Here is a 21,569-nt window from a genome sequence, read left to right on the forward strand (position 1 = left end):
TCCTGCCCCTCCCTGGACCTGGACATCCCGGATGCTCCAAGCCCTCCTCCTCCTCCTCCCTTCTTCAATGCGTCAGATGTAAACTACGCTTCTGAGACCAGAAGGCAGCGAAGGGTATTTTCTGTGCTCAAGCCTGGCTCGTCTGAGGGTTATCTTCAAGCTTATTCAGCCCTTGAAAGGGATCATCGTGTGATGTCTGATGCCTACACTCGTCCTTGCGCCTTTCCTCGCTTGACATAGCCTCTTTGGATTGCCCAGCAGGACTTCCCACGGACGGCCGTCCTAGAGAGTCCCGGGGCCCCCACTTTTAAAGTTTAGAGGGTCCATCGACACCCTACGCGGAGTTGTCGAGGGTCCCAAGAGTCCAGGGTCCCCACACCCCCTGTGTACATATACAACACGTGGTGATCGCGAATAGGTTGATATAACTTAAAGTGGGTGTTTTTTTCATCAAAATGTTCTGCTCCGGCTTCAGCCTCCTTTCCGGTGTTGTTCCCGCGTGAAATTGGCATTTGTGCTTACATTCTGACTTAGCTGACAACTACAGTCCGAAAAGAGTATCTACGAAACGCACGATCACGGAAATTTATTGCGTCCTGGGACCCGCTTCTTAGCGGTTTAGTGCTTCCCAGTGTAACACGAAATTTTTACTCCACGAAAAATTTACTCCGGAGTAAATATTTCGTACGAAATTCTTACTCCGAGTACACTTTTCGTACGAGCAAAGAACTCCCCAAGGCACGAAAAAATTACTCCCTCCACGAAATTTTTACTCCCCATTTTTTTTACTTCTAGTAAAAATCTCGGACGCAAAAATGGGATGCGGGCGAAGGGATAATGGCAATAAGTGATCTCGCGCACACGAATGTCGCGCTACCCTCCTTCCACCCCTTCCACCACCAAGACTAACAGGGGACAAGGGAGTAAAAATGTCGTACACCTGGCATGGGAAGTTAAATTGCTCGTGTTGGGGTGAAGTAATTTATTCGTTATTTATTCGTCAGGGGAGTAACATTTTTGAACGAAATGTTTACTCGGAACTCACCTGTCTTGGGGAGTAATTTTCTCGTGCAATGGGGGAGTGCTTTTTTCGTAAAGGGAGTAACTTTTTCGTACGAAATGTTTACTCCGGAGTAAAAATCTCGTGGGAGTAATTTTCTCGTGTTACACCGGGACCCCCTCCATGCATTTCTAGTACGTGATTTCGGCTTCCAGTGCGTATAGGACGTAGGGACGCGCACTTTGGGGGAGCCCTGCCCATACCGTTATGAGTGCACGTGCGTCCAAATGCCAGATAAAACCTCAACTGTGAAATGTGGGTCTGGACACTCGATAAAGATTAAGTTGTGTGAGTAGATTCAATTGTATATGATGATGGCTTTGTATGTTTAGTGAATTGCTTTCAGATAGACCAGAAATCGAGACGAGTGTGATGATGGTGATGGTGATGGTATTGGTTGCGTTTAGTTGTGGAGTTGTTGTAATTGGTGGCGGTGGTGGTGGTAGTGGTAGTGGTGGTGCTGTGTGTGTGTGTGTGTGTGTGTATGTGTGTGTGTGTGTGTGTGTGTGTGTGTGTGTGTGTGTTCTTGTCTGTGTGTGCTTGTCTGTGTGTGTGTGTGCGTGGTGGGGACGGGGGCAAAATCGCAACCATATGCAAAATAAAATGTCAAAATGTTTTCTGTTAAACTGTTAAATTTATTATTTAGTGCTGACTGTGCTGTTTAAACAACTTTCTCAAGTGATCCAAACTAGCTACACCAGGTTTACATTTCTGTGCACATTTTTTTCTTCGGAGGCGAAGGGTGTATATGTTACAGTCAAAACGGGAAATCAGTCATTACGGGTAATGACTAAAACTTTTAGTCATTTCCGGAAATGGCGGTTTTGATCAGTCATTACTGGAAATGCCTAAAATCTTTAGTCATTACCCGTAAATGACTAAAAATATGCTCTAGACATTACCAGTAATGACTGAACATGAACTAAATGTTCTGAGATGAATCCCATTATTACAAAAATTGTGAGTCTTCATAGTTTGCTCCCCCACAATCATCTAATTTTTATCCAATTATGCATGATATTGTGTTTCCATACAATATTTAACATAAGTCAATATTAAACTTAGTAATAATTCAAAAATCAAGCAAAAACACATTAAATTTATTTGGTTGTAAAGGCTATAAAACACACAGAGTGGTAGACACGAAGGTTGCACCCGTGTGTGCGAAAGCCAATTGCTATAAAACGCGCACTAAATGCGTGTACTTCTCAGATCGGCCAATAGAAATGCTATATAGAACGCACTCCCTTCGCCATAAAGCGCTCAAACCCCGAACCGCATAATCTCTCAATCTATTCGCAACTCTGATGTTAAACATTTGTCAATCTTTTATTTCAAATACACATTAGATAAAATGAACAGAAATTTGGAATAAAGAAAAGATAAAATGAACAGAAATTTAAAGAAAATGGAATTATCTCTCTCTCTGTCTTTGTCTGTGTCTCTCTCTGTCTGTGCCTCTCTCTCTCTCTCTTTGTCTCTCTCTCTCTCTGCCTGTCTGTCTGTCTCTCTCTCTGTCTCTCTCTCTGTCTCTGTCTCTGTCTCTCTCTCTCTCTCTCTCTCTCTCTCTCTCTTTCTCTCTCCCTCCCCCTGTCAATACCCCTTGCAACTAAACCGTCTTGAACACACACTTTGACGCTGTAATGACAAATACACATTCGATAAATTGAACAGAAATCTGGAGTAAAATAGAATAAATCAATGGAAAATTGAAGTAAATGACACACACACACACACACACACAGACACACACACACACACACACACACACACACACACACACACACACACACACACACACACACACACACACACACACATACTGGCTGTGTTGATCTACAAACTCTTTCTGTGCTTCAGCGAGTGTGATCGTGAATCATAATTGTGGAAAACATTCTACAGTTAACAAGAGTTCACATAATGTGTATTGGTAATCGACAGAAAGCCGAGTGAGCTAGTATTCACATTCCGCATTTTCTTGACTAGCAGTCATTTCCGGAAATGACGGTTTTGATCAGTCATTACTGGAAATGCCTAAAATCTTTAGTCATTACCCGTAAATGACTAAAAATATGCTCTAGACATTACCAGTAATGACTGAACATGACTAGCAGTCAGGCAATAAGGGTAAAAAATATTCACAAAGTTTAGTCATTTACGGGTAATGCCTAAAGATTTTAGGCAATTCCGGTAATGACTGATCAAATCAGTCATTTCCGGAAATGACTAAAACTTTTAGTCATTACCCGTAATGACTGATTTCCCGTTTTGACTGTAACATATATTTGACGCAGTGGTAGGGGGGGGGGGGGGGGTGTTTGACTCAGTGTGGTGGGGGGGTGCGAGTGGTGTGTGAGTGTGTATGTGGGGGAGGGGGGGCTGAACAATGACTTTTGCACACCTGGGAGCATGGGGGTGGAGGTGGGGTCAGTTAATCGGTGGGCGTTTACTGGGTACATACCCCATGCATATGTCAGGGTTAAACATTATAGGGGAAGCGATTGATAGTGGGCGTATGATATCACTATATCAAATCGACACCGATACAGTCCTTTAGGCTTTACCTGGTTTAATGTGCTGACGGACTGTAACAAAACGATTGAGACAGTCATGAGAAATTTTGCTGATATCACCAGAAATTCTAAACCACAGGGCCTATAATAATAAATAGCTTCCATCATCACCGCTGTACACAGGAGCTTGAATCAAAATACACGAGTTGTACCAGTTTTCGTTCTGTAAACAAAAGTCGACCTTTTCAAACCACGGTACTTGAATACATGCTCATGTGCTACTTGTACTCACCCTTGGAACCATTTTAGTCTGAGAGTGTTTGATCGTTACACAAACATATGTGACCCTCCACCACGGAATGAGTCGCATGTCACCTTTGCATGATTTTCATATTTGTACATTTTCCTACAGAGTTTTGTATGCTCTATCCAGTGGTGAAAACCGTTTTAGAAAAGAGCGAAAACTGTTTGAGTTATAAGCCTGTGACTAAGGTGACCCTCACACACTGTTACAAGACACTCCCCGGACTTATATTTAGCCTAGCGCAGAACCGCGCGAGGTGACATGCGCCTTATTTCGTGGTTGACAAGATGGTCAGATACAACATTAAACAGGAGAATAGAACTGTCCACACCACACGTGTTAACCCGTGATTTGTAAAAATGTAAAAATATTTTACAAATCACGTCGAACCTAAAACCGCGATTTGTAAAAATGTAAAAATGTAAAAATATCGCATTCCACAAAGTAATGCATGCCTTTTATTATCATTTTTCTTGTTTAGAGCCTCTACGCTAAGTGGTGGGGGTGGTTTTAGTTCCACATCCCATTTTGGTGCAATCCCATTTTGCCCCCGTCCCATTTTTTGCCCCATCCCATTTTCGCGACATTTTACAAGCCAAACCTCATTTTACTAACATGTCATAACAATAGCGCGACATCCCATTTTGACACCATATCCCATTTGGCCGCCATGCCGTTTCACCGCATTCCATTTCGCCCCCATCCCATTGTCGCGACATTTCACAAGCCAAGCGTCATTTTACTACCGTGTCATAACAATTGCGCGACATCCCATTTTGACACCATCCCATTTGGCCGCCATCCCATTTTTTATTTATTCTTCTTGCCAAGCCTCACTATACTACTATACTGCGTTATTCAACTAGGAAGACATTCCGTTTTCGCCAAATCCCAATTTTGCCACAATCCAAAATGTCGCGAAATAGGGATGGTGGCGAAATGGGATGACGGCAAAACAGCATGGCGACAAAATGGAATGTGGCGCTGGTGGTATGACACGGTGGTAAAATTACACTTGGCCTGTGAAATGTCGCAAAAATGGGATGGGGGCAAAATGGGATAACGGCGAAACGGGATTGCGCCAAAATAGGATGTGGCGCTAATGGTACATGACAAGGTGGTAACATGACACTTGGCCTGAGAAATGTCGCCAAAATGGGATGGGGGCGAATTGGGATAACGGCGAAACGGGACTAATAGATCCCTTGCCTTTGGGGTAATGCGACTCTGTCACAGCTAGCTTTCCACTGGGAGGAAGCGACCGGAATTTCCCAACGAAGGGACATCCTAGTAATGAAAAAAAAAAATCTTAAAATTAACAGAGTCGCGCTACCCCAAAAGTCAAGGGATTTCGTTTTTGTCCCTTGACTTTGGAGATGACAAGAAAATATCGGGCGCAAAAACGTGATTTGTAAAAATTGTTACAAATCACGGGGCGCGCCCCGCGATTTGTAAAAAATTGTTACAAATCGCGAGGCGCGCCCCGCGATTTGTAAAAATGTTTTTACAAATCGCGGGGCGCGCCCCGTGATTTGTAACAATTTTTACATTTTTACAAATCACGGGTTAACAACACGTCAAGCAGCCAGTCTGTAGAATGTCACAAGGAGAGAGTTTTAGCGTCAACTAAGGTGACTCGAGTCGAACCGGAGGTCGCAAAAACTCGGTCCGGTACGACTGGAGTGACGTCACCGGTTAACCAACTTTCAACCTTGCTTCCTGCGTAGGGTCTCTCCAGTTCCAAGATGGCTGCCAAGGCGAGGTGAGAAACTTCTGCAAATATTTTTTGACAAAGTTACGGATTGTGAGAAGACATTTGTTGTAAATCACTTAGCCTTTCAAAAATTAAGGATACTGGGTTGGATACTGTCTTGGTTTTAATGCATTTTATTTTAGCAGTGATGTTTATTTTGGGAAGAAATGAGGTCAACAGGAGTTTGGTTGCGATTTCGGCTCAAATGTACTTTAGCGCCCTGAACTTTTACCCGGCTGTTTTGCGCTCGATTTTCACGCTCACTTCTTCATTGACGTTCGAATCGATAGTTCGATGTTTTGGCATTACATTCACATCAACAATAAAACAGTACTGCTTGTTCATCATCGTCGTCCATCAACTCTCCACAACAGTAAATCCGTAACGCGCTTGTCGCCATCTTGTTGCAAGGGACGCGACTGGACACAACCCAACAGCGTTTCCGCGAAGAAAAAAACCAGACATGCGCAGTGACCCTACCGTAGCTCAACCCTGTTCCTCGCGAAAACTCGCTCTATATATTCATGTTGACGAAAACTCTTTTCCTCACGTGAAAGCCTGTGGCGTACTTCGACGTGGGAGGGGAGGTAACTATTGGAGTGCTGTAGCGTTGGGGTTGCACGGCGTTAGATTCCCCTGCATGCTGTGTATTCAAGAAATGACAAAAAAGTTTGAATGTGTTTGTTTGTTTGTTTGTTTGTTTGTTTGTTTGTTAATGCGCCTGTCTCAAAGTGCGCGCGAGTGCGTGCGTGCCTGCATCGTTGTGTGTGTGTGTGTGTGTGTGTGTGTATGTGTGTGTGTGTGTATGCATGTGTGTGTGTGTGTGTGTGTGTGTGCGTGCGTGTGTGTATGTGTGTGTATATGTATGTGTTTGTGTATGTGTGTGTGTGTGTGTGTGTGTGAGTGTGTATGTATGTATGTATGTGTGCGTGCGTGCGTACGTACGTGTGTGTGTGTGTGTGTGTGTGTGTGTGTGTGTGTGTGTGTGTGTGCGTGCGTGCGTGCATGCGTGTGTGTGTGTGTGTATGCGTGTATGTGTGTGTGTGTGTGTGTGTGTGTGTGTGTGTGTGTGTGTGTGTGTGTGTGTGCTTGGCTGCGTGTACACTGCCGAACGAACTAAGCCGGTTTGGAGTTATTTGTGCACATTTTTTTCCCTCAAAAACGTAATCAAATTTTGACGAAGTACACTTTTAACAAGTCATTTTCTTTCACGAAACATGTTCATTTTGAAACAGGGTTGTAATCGAGAATAAACATTTGAAGTCACATTTAAATGTACAATCAGACACGCCCACGATTCAAGCCAAATGCTCTTTGTCTGTCTGGCTGGCTGGCTGTCTGGCTGGCTGTGCCTGTGTGTGTTTGCATGACTGTCTGTCTGTCGTTGTCTGTCTCTGGTCGTCTGTCTGTCGTTCAGTGTCTAATTGACATTGTCGGTTTGTATGTCTTATCCTTTCAGTTTTGCTTGGTCTCTGTCTTGCTTACTGCATTATGTATGTCGCTCTGTCCTTGCCTGTCTATGTCTGACTCTTTCAATCGAAATTAACTGTATTATCTCAATCTAAGAAATTAGCATGGTGGCGCATACACACGAAGACAAACGGAACAATTATTTTGTGTTTGTTTTGTTGTTGTTTAATACTCACAAAGACAAACATACATTCATTTGACAATCTTGTCGGTAAGAATACAATAGAAGCGTAATAAAATATAAACAGGACAAAAACAACACATTCTACATAAAAAAGAGTTGCCATAAAGTCAAACAGACTAAGTTCTTTCTTTCTTTATTTGGTGTTTAACATCGTTTTCAACCACGAAGGGTTATATCGCGACGGGACAGACTAAGTCGAGAGCATCAAATCTATATAAATTCATTCAATCTATTTTCTCAAAATAATCTCTGCACAATTTCCAATCAATATCACACTTTCCCCTATTACACCTTACACTATATAAATATGTTTCGTGAACAATGTCACGATTAGGTGACATGGATCAAGAAAGTGTCACTCGGTGGGGTGCCTTCAGATCTCTTGGTCAATTGCGATAGAAAGCGCCTGTGCTTTCTGTCAACGGATGTGGGTTTTGCTGACAGCGCAAAACGAACACGGGTATTTTGTGTTGCACGGATTTCACGGGGGTGATTTCTGCTGTCGAGGCATAATTGTCGATAGCTTAAATTGGGAAGTGACAGGGTTAGTCACGTGATTTCGTCAAGGTTGTCTGTCTGAGACATGTTAACTGGACACTCGAAAACTCAGCGCTGGGGAGAACGGTCGGTGTCTTATATTTCCTGCTAGTTTGAAGGACTTCATTGCTTTGAGTTCTGCATTGATATTCAACGCGCCGCTCTGCATATGTACAGGAGGGCTTCAGGAAACTTCAGTTTGAGACCACTTTCTCTCCGTTCACATGCGGTCTGACGTTGACGGGTCGTCAAATTCTCTTCGCTGTGCGGGGAGGAAATTTCACCGCATAAAGGACTCAGCAAGAGGGTGAATGGGGTATCGCTGTTGACGAACAGGTGCCATTCAAAGGAGGAAGCGGTTTTCGCTTCAATGAGAGTGCTACCTACATAGGCTTTTGAGGTAATAAATCATTATTTAACGCTGTTGACGAGTCTGTGTTTGTGGATTGAAATACTCTCTGTTGTTCTTTCCAGGTTAGCGCATAATTTGCTCTTTGTGACGCTAAAATACTAATCTGTATATGGTTTTTGCAGATATGGAGAGAAGGAAGGAAAATAGCTGATTTGTTGTTATAAAAGTCCGTTTGTGCAGGCCCACGTGCTCGGTGAAATATGTCAGGGTGACATGTTTAAAGGTGGGGTGTGAGGGGTAGCATGACATGTCTAGTGCACCGAGGCTTTTTGTTGCAGCCTTTCTTCATTTCTACCTGCTACCGTTGCTGGCTGTTTTCTGCTGCCTATCTGCGGGACGCTGTTAATCTGCGGGATGCTGTAACCGGATCGTCCGCGGGGTGTTGTAACCAGCTAACCGGTTAACCAGCGACTGAGTGAGGCGCCTGATGTCTCCACTTTTCCCTGCTTCGTAGCCACGCTAGACGGCACTACATTCTACGGAGCAGTTGTGGAGACTATGAACTAATTACGGGCCGCCCACTCAGTGGCACAACAAAGCTAAGTGCACCGTGTCTTATGCACCCTTATTACCACCTAGTCATCTGTGATATTTATGATTATACTCGAGTGGTGACAGCGTGGGGTTTGACACCTGCATAAATTAGCACTTTTGGCAGATCAGCTATATATTTCTTAACTTTACACGGGATCAGCGTGTTACTATAATTTTCTATACTGTAACTGGCATTTTTGTCAGTGACACATGGTGTTTACGTTTTGAACGTAAAAAGAACATATTTTGAGTGAAGTCTCGAGGGAGGTGGCGAGTTATTACATAAACAGGCGTCTGAAACTTATACTTTTGTTGATTCCATTTAATTGTATGACTGCGAGAGTGGATCGTGGTGTGGTTAGTTAGTTAGAAGTAACTAACCGTTTCATAATCACCTTATGTGATATAGTGAAACGTGACAAACAAATCTCCTTTTAATCATATTTACAAATCCATTTAAATGTGGAACAATTTTCACTAAACATTAGTAACATTAAAATAAATATACCAACAAATACGATTCTTATATAACCATCGATCGGTCTATCTGTCAGTCTGTCTCTCTCTCTATCTTCTCTCTCTCTCTCTCTCTCTCTCTCTCTCTCTCTCTCTCTCTCTCTCTCTCTCTCTCTCTCTCTCTCTCTCTCTCTCTCTCTCTCTCTCTCTCTCTCTCTCTCTCTCTCTCTCTCTCTCTCTCTCTCTGTATAAAATTCTAAATGACGACTGTCCTAAATATTTGCAATCACATTTCAAGCATGCCACAAAAAGATATGGGTCCCAAAAAATCATCCCTCCTATACCTCGCATAGACCTCTACAAATCGAGCTTAGCCTTCTCGGGAGCGTTTCTCTGGAACTCCTTATCCCAATAGATAAGAAATGCAACTTCAGTGAACATGTTTAAGAGACAGTCACGTTCACACATCATTCGTGAATGAAATGTCTTGCTCCATTGTTATTTTGTTAAACAGTGTGTACTAGTGTTAACGGATGTGTAGCTGATCGGAGCAACTTTATTCCCAAATGAACGGTATAACTATGTCAATGTAATTTTGTAATTTTATGTGCGTCTGTGTGTGTGTGTTGTATACAGGACAGGTTGGAAGAATAGGCTTTGCCTAAAACCTTTATCCTTGTGTAATAAAGTTCTGAGTCTGAGTCTGAGTCTAAGTCTGAGTCTCTCTCTCTCTCTCTCTCTCTCTCTCTCTCTCTCGCTCTCGCTCTCTCACTCTCTCTCTCTCTCCATCTCTCTTTCTCTCTCTCTCTCTCTCTCTCTCTCTCTCTGTATGTGTGTGTGCCCACGGTGTGTGTGTGTGTGTGTGTGTGTGTATGTGTGTGTGTGCGGGTGTGTGTTTGTGGAGGGGAGGGGGATGTGTGCGAGTGTGTGTTGGATTGTGTGCGAGCGTGATTGCAGGCATGCGGCGCGCGTGTGTGTGCGAGTCGACTTTTCTTTTCCTTTGTATGTTATTGACATAGGCTACATGTACATTTCAATGTTCTGTTATGCATTATGTATTCGTACAGGTAATGTTGTAGTTTGTAATACTGTATGATTGTGATTGATGATTGTCATTTTATTGTCTCTATTTTCATGTTTTAGTTTTGCAGGGACAGACTAGGCGTCAGCCTAAAATCTCAATCCTTGAGCAATAAAGTTCGTTCGTTCGTTCGTTCGTTCGTTCCCTACCTCTCTGTCTCTGTCTATGTCTCTCTCTCTATCTCTTTCTCTCTCTCTCTCTCTCTCTCTCTCTCTCTCTCTCTCTCTCTCTCTCTCTCTCTCTCTCTCTCTCTCTCTCTCTCTCTCTCTCTCTCTCTCTCTCTCCGCGTTCGAATGCTCGTGCGATCGAGACATCAATTTATCTCAAAATTCCATCCCTGAAAAGAAAGGACCGAGGCTTTTGATTGGGTGTCCAAGTGGAGGGATGGTCTCGTCCCACGTAATGAACTGACCATATCTGCGATCTGTGATTGTTTAAACAAGAATGACTGTGCCTTTAAGAATAGGCCTGCAAGCGTTTTCCCCTTTTCGCGTGACCACAAGCTCCCAGCCCCTCCGCATACCCGGCTGCCTGATCTCGCACACATACATACACACTTGGCCAACTCCCTCCCCTCCACACACTCCCGTGCCCCCCTCAACACACCACTGACATGCTTTAACGTGTCTGGACCGACTTTTCGAGAATAACAAATCCTTGCCTCTCTCTCTCTCTCTCTCTCTCTCTCTCTCTCTCTCTCTCTCTCTCTCTCTCTCTCTCTCTCTCTCTCTCTCTCTCTCTCTCTCTCTCTCTCTCTCTCTCTCTCTCTCTCTCTCTCTCTCTCTCTCTCTCTCTCTCTTTGTGTGTGTGTGTGTGGTATTGTGTGCGTGCGTGCGTGCGTGCGTGCGTATGTGTGTGAGTGAGTGTACGTATGTGTGTTCAAGGACAGATTTCAAGAAAAGGCCTAGTGACGATCACGCCATAGGGTGTGTGTCACTTATTCGCATATCTCCACCTTGAATTACTTATATACCAATCTCCCTAATTCCCCCCAACCCCCCTCCCCACTTCCTCCCGACCCTGTTTTCGCAAAATAATGTTAAGATCGTCAGTGCCTAATTGGGAAATATTCACATACAAACACACACACACACACACACACGCACACACACACACACACACACACACATACACACATACACACACACTCACACATGCACAAACACACACACACACACACACAAACACACACACACATACACACACAACCTCACAAAACACACACTCACACACACTCACACACATATATAATAGTGTGATAAAAGAACAAGCTGGGTTTCGAAAAGGATACCGAACGATGGATCAAATATTCATTCTGAAGAAAATTGTAGACGATATTATCAATACTAAAAATGGTAGATTATATGGATGTTTCGTAGATTTTCAAAAAGCTTTTGATAACGTTTGGCATGATGCACTTTTACTTAAGATATACAAAACCGGCATAAGAGGTAAATGCTACAATATAATCAAAAACATGTATATTAATACAAAGATATGCACACAAATGCAAGGTGGATATTCACCAGATGTATTGGTTAAAAAAGGAGTACATCAAGGAAATACATTAAGCCCAACTCTTTTTAATATTTTCATTAATGATATAACTGATGGAATGCCTGACGTTGATTCGCCATACATTAACCAGAATACAAAAATATCGTGTCTACTGTATGCAGATGATCTAGTACTTCTTTCAAAATCAAAATTAGGATTACAAAATAAGTTAGATTATCTAAATAACTATTGCCTACATTGGGGTTTGAAAATTAACATAGAAAAAACAAAAATTATAGTATTTTGTCATATAAATCCAAAAATGCACACAATATTTAAATGTGGAACTGATGTAATCAAAGTAACAGATCAATATAAATATTTAGGGGTCATATTCAACAAGAATGGAAATTTTGATACAGCTCAAGATCATTTAAGTAAACAAGGTAATAAAGCAGCACATTCCCTCCGCAGAATTTTCAGCAATCAAAACGTGCAAATAGACACAATGATACATTTATTTGATTCACTTGTAAATCCGATATTAACATATGGCGCTGAAATCTGGTATCCGTTTACGTTTAATAATAAAATAAAACAAACAAATACTGATCATTTCTTTGGATCATGTTTATCTAGCAAAACTCCTCATGAATTTGTTTATATCAAATTTTGTCGATTCCTTCTTGGAGTTCATAGAAAAGCTATGTGGATACCTGTACTGGGGGAATTAGGAAGGTTCCCTTTAGGATTAAAAATGTTATCACAAACAATAGCATTCTGGGCGCATATTCTAGACTCCAAACAAGATTCGTATATACATCAATTATATGACTCAATGTTGCACCATCCGACAGAAACGCCATGGCTACAATTTGTTAGACAATCTCTTTGTAACTTAGGTTTTAGTTACGTTTGGCATAACCAACACACATTAAATGTACACAAATTAAAGTTTGCCATTGACAAAAAACTACAAGAGGAATATATAAGATACTGGACAAAAGAAAAATCAGATATATATTCCAGACTTAAGTTTTATTCTATGATCAGTAAATCTTACGAAATGCAGTCATACTTAATACAAATTAAGAATAATAAACACAGAAAGATGTTAAGCAGATTAAGGACTAGCACACATTGTCTAAAAATTGAAAGTGGAAGACATCAGAATATCCCTAAAGAAAATCGTCTTTGTATTGAATGCAATGTCATAGAAGATGAAATACATTTTCTAGATAAATGCAATAAATATGTTAAATTAAGGGATGAATTTAAAGAAGATGCTTCACATATCAATATGAAATATGCTAACAAAAATCCAAGTAACTTATTTTTAGAAGACGAAGTTCAAGTTCGTCTTGGCAAATTTGTTACGGATTGTTTTAGCATTGTATAATGCATTATTTGTTGTTTGTTGTGTCAATAACTTTACTGGTTCATGACAATAAACATTATTCTGTTCTATTCTATTCACACACAAACACGTGGCAACACGAGGATCGTGTTATTAGTGTCATCGTCAGCCAGGCCGCGACAGGCTTTCAAACAATGGTCATAACGTCTTTTGCTTCAATTAAAAGTCTCAGGGTGCGACTTATGTAATACGATATTGCGTTCAAGAGGCGGGTAAGTGGACGACACCTACAGCGTACTGGAAAACTAAATAGTGGTTAGGACCGCGTGAAATCGTGAAATCATGAGCATTTCTGGTAAAACAGCCAGTATAACTATGAATGTTGTCCACGGAAGTATATGTATTTTGGGTTAATAATTGAGTTATGGGTGTGCTATTGGTGTTTTTATCGTACGCTTAGTATTGAAAGTAGCGGTTGTATATTAAGATAGTATTATATTATAATTTGAAACCTGTAGCTTGCAAAAAAAAATTGACACGCTAAACATGGATGTTGTAAAAAAAAAACTTAAACTTATCCGTCCTCTCCCAACCCTGCACACATACAGACACACTTGGCCAACCCTCCCACCTACCCCCTCCCCCAATCCAACCCCGCATATACCCAGCCCCCTGTTTATCTCCTGCACACAGCGCAGAACAGAGTTAGTGTACCCGGTAAACAGCTTCGAAAGAATAGATCAGGTCAGTCTTCATACCTAGCTTATTCACGAGAAACGCCAGGGGCCGGTAATATGAACAGCGTATTTTGGACGGTCGAGCAACCACAGTCGACTGACTGTCAAGTCAGTTGACTGCAGTCTGCTGACCGGCCGTGTTTTGACGGGTAATATGTGCAGCGCGGTAGCACTGACAGTCGGCTGACTAGACAGTCAGCCGCTCAGTGGTATTTTTAGAACATTACAACTTCCGATGTAAACATCGGTCCTGTTTTGGCGGTACCGGTATCTAAATTTCGGCGCCGACCCTAAACTTTTTTTTTCCAAACTCAATTTTTTTTTTTTTTTTTTGGGGTGGTAAAGGACAGGGTGAGAAAATTTGATCATTAAAAATCTGAAAAATGTAAAAAAAATATTGTTTTTAGAAAACGATCCAAATTTACGTTCATCTTATTCTCCATCATTTGCTGATTCCAAAAACATATAAATATGTTATATTTGAATTAAAAACAAGCTCTGAAAATTAAATATAAAAAAATTATTATCAAAATTAAATTATCGGAATCAATTTAAAAACACTTTCATCTTATTCCTTGTCGGTTCCTGATTCTAAAAACATATAGATATGATATGTTTGGATTAAAAACACGCTCAGAAAGTTAAAACAAGTAGAGACACTGCGGTCGATCGACCGAAAAAGGTGCCTGTAAGCCCAACCGCAGTCGGGCGACTGTTTTCAGTTGGACCGGCAGTTGTTCGCGCTCATATTACTGACTTTTGCGGTTCAACGTCGACCCACCGTCAGTTTCACGGTCAGCCGACCGATGACTAGCTACATATTACCGGACCCTGGGACTCGTGTCGTGCACATAACTATACGACCTAGTTTCTGCATACTTGAACGTGTCTGGACATATTGTTCGAGATTGATAAATCCTTGCCTCGGAGTGTCAAGCGTTGTTTTGGTGTGCTCTCTCTCTCTCTCTCTCTCTCTCTCTCTCTCTCTCTCTCTCTCTCTCTCTCTCTCTCTGTCTCTGTCTCTGTCTGTCAGTCTCTCTCTGTCTCTGTCTCTGTCTCTCTCTCTCTGTATCTGTCTCTGTCTGTCTGTCTCTCTCTCTCTCTCTCTCTCTCTCTCTCTCTTTCTCTCTCTCTCTCTTCTTTGCGTGTATACTATGTATGCGTGCCTCTCTGTCTGTGTGTCTGTTCATCTGTCTCTGTCTGTTTGCCTATCTGTCCGTTTACATTGAACAACACGTAGAGGTTACACGCCGAGTCTCAGTGATTATCAAAAATAATGGTCGAAGTTAGCGGATCATGAAAAATGCGAGCTTTAGCGAGCTTTTTCATGACCGCGAACTGAGACCATTATTTTTTATAATCACTGAGACGAGGTGTGTAACCTCTTTATTCCTCCTTTCTTCAGTTATTCAAAGAAAAGAGGAGTTTTTTTGCGAAAGTTTGTTCGAATCCTATTCTCTCAACCAGTCAACCTGCGCAGGCGATCGATTAATGCGCGGTTGTATAGTTCCGTGCAAATCATTCCATTCTGTTAACACTTCTTGTGAGTTTTCCTATTTTGGGCTAAAATCAAGTACACAGATATGCTGTTATTCTGCTGTGGCGGCAAAGGCAGATATTGTGTGTTCTGTATATGTTTTGGTATCGCTAAGGATAATGTTTTTTCGTCAAATGGGACTAGCAGACGAACTTTTGCACCCGTGTTCCAACGTTAAAAACTGTATGAAGTTCAGTTTTCTGGGGAAAATAGTGTATGAAACCCCTTTATGTTGTTTAAATTGATGAGATGTGTGCATTTGGTTGCGTGTGATCTGTTTATTAAATGAAATATTGTTGAAAACTGACCGTCGGATTGCAGTCTGTTGTCGAAGGAACTGAGTGAAAAGAAGGGGAACTACTCTTGTCGCTAGACAAAGTATGAGTTACTTGCCTTGGGAAATTGCTTGTGATGAACGGTTTGATCTGGATTCAGAAAACAACCGAACTCGTGGATTTTATATGGAGATTCATGTGTTCAGGCCTGTAGTTGGTAATTTAAATGCGGTATGTTTGTATTGTTTGCTCCAGAGATGTATACTTCGTACATTAGAGCGTTCGGAACTTTTCAGTCGCAAAAAGTAGTACCGAAACAGAACAACCTCTCAACCCATTGCACTATCGAGGATTCAGGCTGTTGCTGGGTCGTTATTTGTTTGGTTGCTGGGTCATTATCGAAAAATAACTACCCCTACAAGTTTACAGAGGTAACGAAGCAGAGGGGGGAATAAAACCTGTTATTGATCCCGTGACATAACTTGTGACACAGTAAAATGCAAAGTATGCAAGTTGGTTGGGTTATGTTTTATTTGCTGATTCGGTTTTGAATAATATAAGAGATTGAAGTTTATGTTCCATTTCCCAGACAGACCATTACTCGGTCAGCATCTCTTATTCTGTAAAAAAAACAAAACACAGTTAACTACGCTTTTCTATTTTTTATGGTAATGCACGCTCAAAATAAACGACGGAACACAAACTTTCTTCTATTTTTAGATTTCACAGGGGTTGTTTAATGCAAATATTTGTGTTAGGTTCATTTCCCTTTTTCCTGTTATTATTTCAATGTGTCGGCGAATGTGTATGCTTTGTGTTTGTGCGCGTGTGTTTATGGGTCTTTTGTTTGGCTGTCCTTATAGCTTAATGCAGATGTATGACATGGTGCCAAAGGCGTTCTTTCAGTTCTAGATCTGGCAGATAACGGTTCTGGGCAGGCGGGTATTACCTCGAGACTCTTAGAGCTACATACACATTCTGGCCCATGTCCATCAGCAAATATATGAATTTAGCAAGAACATCATTTTGACAATGTGCGACATGTATATGTCCTGTTATTTGAGAGAGAGAGAGAAAAACCAACACAAATTAAATTACAGATGCAAACAATGTAAAATGTCTTTCAGTTTAGTTGACTGATTCGACGGCGCAAAGTTACCCACACCGTTATTGTTGAAGGTAGGTGCAGCAAAGAGTCTATGGCAGTATGCTGAAATATAGCTATTCTGATGAACACGTGGGGGAATTCGGGGGCTGTGATTGGATGGTCTCTTCCGATCATCAAAGCATAATGCGGCGGAAGTCGGCCATTTTACTCAATATCCAAAAGCATATTGTCGATAACAAAGACGCATGGTTCCGGTTTCTTCCACGTGTATAAAGTACACGCATACCTCGCCAGGTTTGTTTCTGTGACTAGTCGACAGACGATGCCATTTGCTTTGTGTGTGTTTTTGTTGTTGCTTACTGTACATGACATACATTACGTGTAAAATCCAGTTCTTTAACAGGCAACAAACTTTGCACATTTCCAGAAGCTGCAATCTGAAGCGACCTATCTCTGATTCTAGCAGACGATCTCTCCAATGTTTAACACAATATCAGCAAACTCTCCTGTCACATAGAACGTCCATTGTATAGTGCAATGTTGAAATGAAGTTACCGGTCTGAAACATTTAGTCGTTTCTTCTGAGACAATCCTTGTTCTCTTATCATCTACAGATTTACCGCAGTCTTCACCACGCGAATTCCCAACAGAAGTCAGACTTTCGAACATGCAATATACGTAGGCAAGCATGATACGTCATGACGTCATATGATTCCTAGCGTATTGACGTAATGCTAAACATCCGGTTATCTCGAGTTTTCTCCGTAATACATGTCCGTGGGTTTTCCAATGTTCGGTTATTTCCGTGGCTTCATGCGGAAAGGGAACCGTCGTCTGCAATCAACGACATGGACCATTATGTTACTTGTTGCTGACAAAAACATGATTTTAACACAGAATTGAATGTCAGAATAGCTATATAAACGCAATTGTGTTTTCATCGTAGCAATAGGGTCTGATATTTAGACTCGAACAAGTATAATGCGACTCGTCTTCGACTCGTCGGCATTATACTTGTCTCGTCTAAATATCGGGCCCTATTGCTACGCTGAAAACACAATAGCTGGTAATATTGCTCAAATCAACATCACCCTTTTGACAGTGAACAAATACTGAAACTCGTCAGCAGTATTTGAACTAAAGAGATTTTCTTTGAATGACTTGAAAAGAGCTAAACGCTTGACAAGAAGAGCTTCCACTTTGAGTGCTTTTCTTTTGTTTTTCTCAAAAACACTGTTCCTTGAATGTTATTTTGTACATTCTGCATAACAAATAAGTCTTACATTGTTCTCATCGTTGAGCAAGTTTACATGTATTTTTTAGTGTCATTTTGGCTTTTGTATTTTGAAAAAAATACAAGTATGTTTTTATCAACGGCATTTGAGGATGAATTCATACTATGTTTGCAATCGATCGTGGATAACTACAAAACTGAGGCTTGGTAAGCATTGAATACGGTGCTTCTTCCGCTCCCGTTAATGGTGATACACGTTTGACCCAGTGTCAACTAAAAGGTAGTTACAAATGAACAAACACCGCGGCATGGTATCTATGATCATTTGTCTGAAAGAGCACAGTGTATTACATATTGAATGTGATAGGGCATATACGTGAAACGGAGTGGTTATTCGCCTTCTGTATTTATTGTGATGTCAAATGTAATTTTATTATTGTAGATCGATTGTTTAATAGTTGACAACACACAGACACACACAGACACACAGACACACACACACACACACACACACACACACACACACACACACACACACACACACACACACACACACACACACACACACACACACACACACACTTTTATGTGATGTTACTGTGATATCGTTTTACACATTTAACGTGTGAAGAAAGCGCTCAACACATGTATTTATTATATTTATTCAGATTTTTTTAAGTGCGATTAAATCAGAATGTTGCGTTTCTTTACATACAAATCGTATTAGCATAATATGAAACGCTCTTCTTGTTTTGTTACGAAATGTTTCTTTCATAATGATTCCACAAATTATTTGTTTTAACAATGATGCAATGTTGGATCTGTGTAATGTATAATTTTCATTTTAGATTCTGCTTATATATCAAATGTCGTTTTAATTACAATATTTTGTTGTGAACCTTTAGCGTGTTGGTAGTGGCGGATTTATATACAAATGAGTGCATGCAAGCTAGATTGCTATAGTATGTGTTTGTAATTTGATATTTCAAATTGCTATGTTAATGGGTTTACACAGAACGGTAGGGTAACATTGGTTAAGTATTCAATCGGACTGTAGACATCGAAGACGGCATAACATATTTCTTATCATCTATACTGTTACAATATTTAAATCAGACTCTTCCCATTATCTGGATTTACAACAAAACAAGCTTATCTTTAAAGTATTAGGGTTTTCTGTGCTGGCTTACTTTCTTTTTGATTGGGGTCCTGATTTGGCCTATATGGTCCGCTGGACCCAAAAAGCAACAATTAAGTAACTATTCTTTTTGATAAGACAACTGTTGTTGATTTCGTTATAAGACCCACATTTAATAATGTGTTAGTATTTCAAATGAGACATTCGTGTATTGTTATAGTTAACGCTGCTGCCGGCTGTTTTGACAAAGATGCTCTCTATCCCGTGTAAATCAATGATGTAAACTACAAAATAAATATCCAAGTCGTAGTATAGAATAAGACGACAATTACCAACATTCTACAGACCACGTTTTGTGTTTTTGTTTAGTTTTTTTGCTTCAGGTTGACAAAGCGTCAGATACCAAATTCATCAGGGAAAACAATGAAAATGAAACAAATTACCACTCTGCACATTAAGCTGCAAGACTGCAGAGTGTCAGCATGCACTCGTGTTGAAAAAAAACCCCACCTCTTATCTCGTATAAACGCTTTTTTGTGTATTACGACGTTGTCATCATAGCAGGGGAGGTAACGTTTTAAATGCCCTGCAATAGGTTTACGAGGCGTTAGTTTCGCTTGTATGCTGTGTATTCAGGAAATAAAACTGTATTAGTTCAAAACAAAGTGCTTTATTTTATTTTTTGTATTACCCTTTTGTTGAGAAAAAAAGGGAAAACCCAATACCATAAGATATACATTAAATGAAAAACCATACACTTTCACAAAAGGCAGACAGGCTTATTGCTGGTATGTGTCCAAGTTAATGTTGTATTGCTGTTACTTTGCTGTTATTATCATTATGTTAGCTTGTATTAAATGTTGACTGAATGGGGTTTTATTCATAGTCATACTACGTAAAGCGCGAGTTGCTCATTTATATGTACGTTGTGCTATATGAGCTAACAGTATAATTATCGTTGTTAAAGTTTAAGGGTGCTCTTATCTTGAAAGCCTGAGGCGTAGTTCGACGAGGGAGTGTAGGTAACTATTGGAGTGCTGTTATTTTGGGGTTACAAGGCGATAGTTTCCACTGCATGCTGTGTATTCAAGAAATAAAACTGTATCACTCAAAAACAAAGTGAATTTGTTTATCTGTCGGCTGTCAGATTCTTTGTTTGTTTGTTTATTTGACACCAAACATGTCCTCTTTACAAAACATGTGATGTGAATGTTGCCGTGACTGCTTCGGTTTGTGAGATTGGAAAGGGGTGTCTGAGAGTGTGTGCGCGTGCGTGCGTGCGTTAGTGCGCGCGCGCGCGCGTGTATGTGTGTGTGTGTGCGTGTGTGTGTGTGTGTGTATCAGTCTGTATGTGTTTGGCTGGCTGTTTGTATGTGTGTGTGTGTGTGTGTGTGTACAAGTCAACCTTTTTAGCAATCTGTATTAGATTTGGCATACACTCGCGAACGAACTTAGCCGGTTTGGAGTTATTTGTGCAAATGTTTTATTCCCTCAAAAACTGATTTGAAAATTAATCTTTGAAGTCACATTTAAAATTACAACCAAACACATCCACATCTCAAGCTAGGTGCTCTTTGTCTGTCTGTATTTCAGTCCATCAGTCTGTCTGTCTGTCTGTCTGTCTGTCACACACACACACACACACACACACACACACACACACACACACACACACTCACACTCACACGCACACTGACTCGCACGCATGCACGCACGTACGCACGTACGCACGCACGCACGCACGCACGCACACACACACAATCATAAACTTTAAACTTAAAAGACAACTTCCGCCTACAGTGCAAGCATATTGATCGCGACCGGTTTAGGTAATTATTCTATTGCCTCAGATACCGGTACCGCCAAAACAGGACCGATGTTTACATCGGAAGTTGTAATGTTCTAAAAATACCACTGAGCGGCTGACTAGACAGTCAGCCGACTGTCAGTGCTACCGCGCTGCACATATTACCCGTCAAAACACGGCCGGTCAGCAGACTGCAGTCAACTGACTTGACAGTCAGTCGACTGTGGTTGCTCGACCGTCCAAAATACGCTGTTCATATTACCGGCCCCTGTTGTCAACCGATCGGCTTTTCAAATTGTCTAAAATGAGGGTACACCTATTCAACAAGTTGGCGAACTGCCAGTTGGAAACAGCACGTACGGATGAATACATACGAAATGGATTCAGGATCAGACTTCGGGCCAAGGTCTAAACTGCGCATTATTGCGTGAATATTGGGTCAGTGGTTCACGTCTGTTTATTTGTGTCCATTGGTTACGAGACACACACACAGAATGTCGGCTAAAATCTGGGTCGTACCACGCGATCAGACATGGCGTGATTTTTTCCAGCATAAAATCAATACAACGCAAAAA

General features: G+C 41.1%; 1 protein-coding gene and 1 long non-coding RNA gene across 2 annotated transcripts in view; both read left to right on the forward strand.

The window, feature by feature from the left end:
• Positions 1-1,531, forward strand: part of LOC138972328 (uncharacterized) — a 4,508-nt gene extending 2,977 nt beyond the window's left edge. The window contains exon 4 of the mRNA XM_070345009.1: positions 1-1,531. This exon is cut by the window's left edge and continues 69 nt beyond it. Coding sequence (XP_070201110.1) covers positions 1-240 — 240 coding nt within the window. The 3' untranslated portion in view covers positions 241-1,531.
• A 6,291-nt stretch (positions 1,532-7,822) lies between these two features.
• Positions 7,823-9,071, forward strand: LOC138972329 (uncharacterized). Its single transcript, XR_011457559.1, has 2 exons — positions 7,823-8,221; positions 8,512-9,071. It is a non-coding gene; the product is annotated as an uncharacterized lncRNA (long non-coding RNA).
• The last annotated feature ends 12,498 nt before the right edge of the window (positions 9,072-21,569 follow it).

Source organism: Littorina saxatilis, linkage group LG8 (assembly GCF_037325665.1).
Source record: "Littorina saxatilis isolate snail1 linkage group LG8, US_GU_Lsax_2.0, whole genome shotgun sequence".
Taxonomy (NCBI): Eukaryota; Metazoa; Mollusca; class Gastropoda; order Littorinimorpha; family Littorinidae; genus Littorina; species Littorina saxatilis.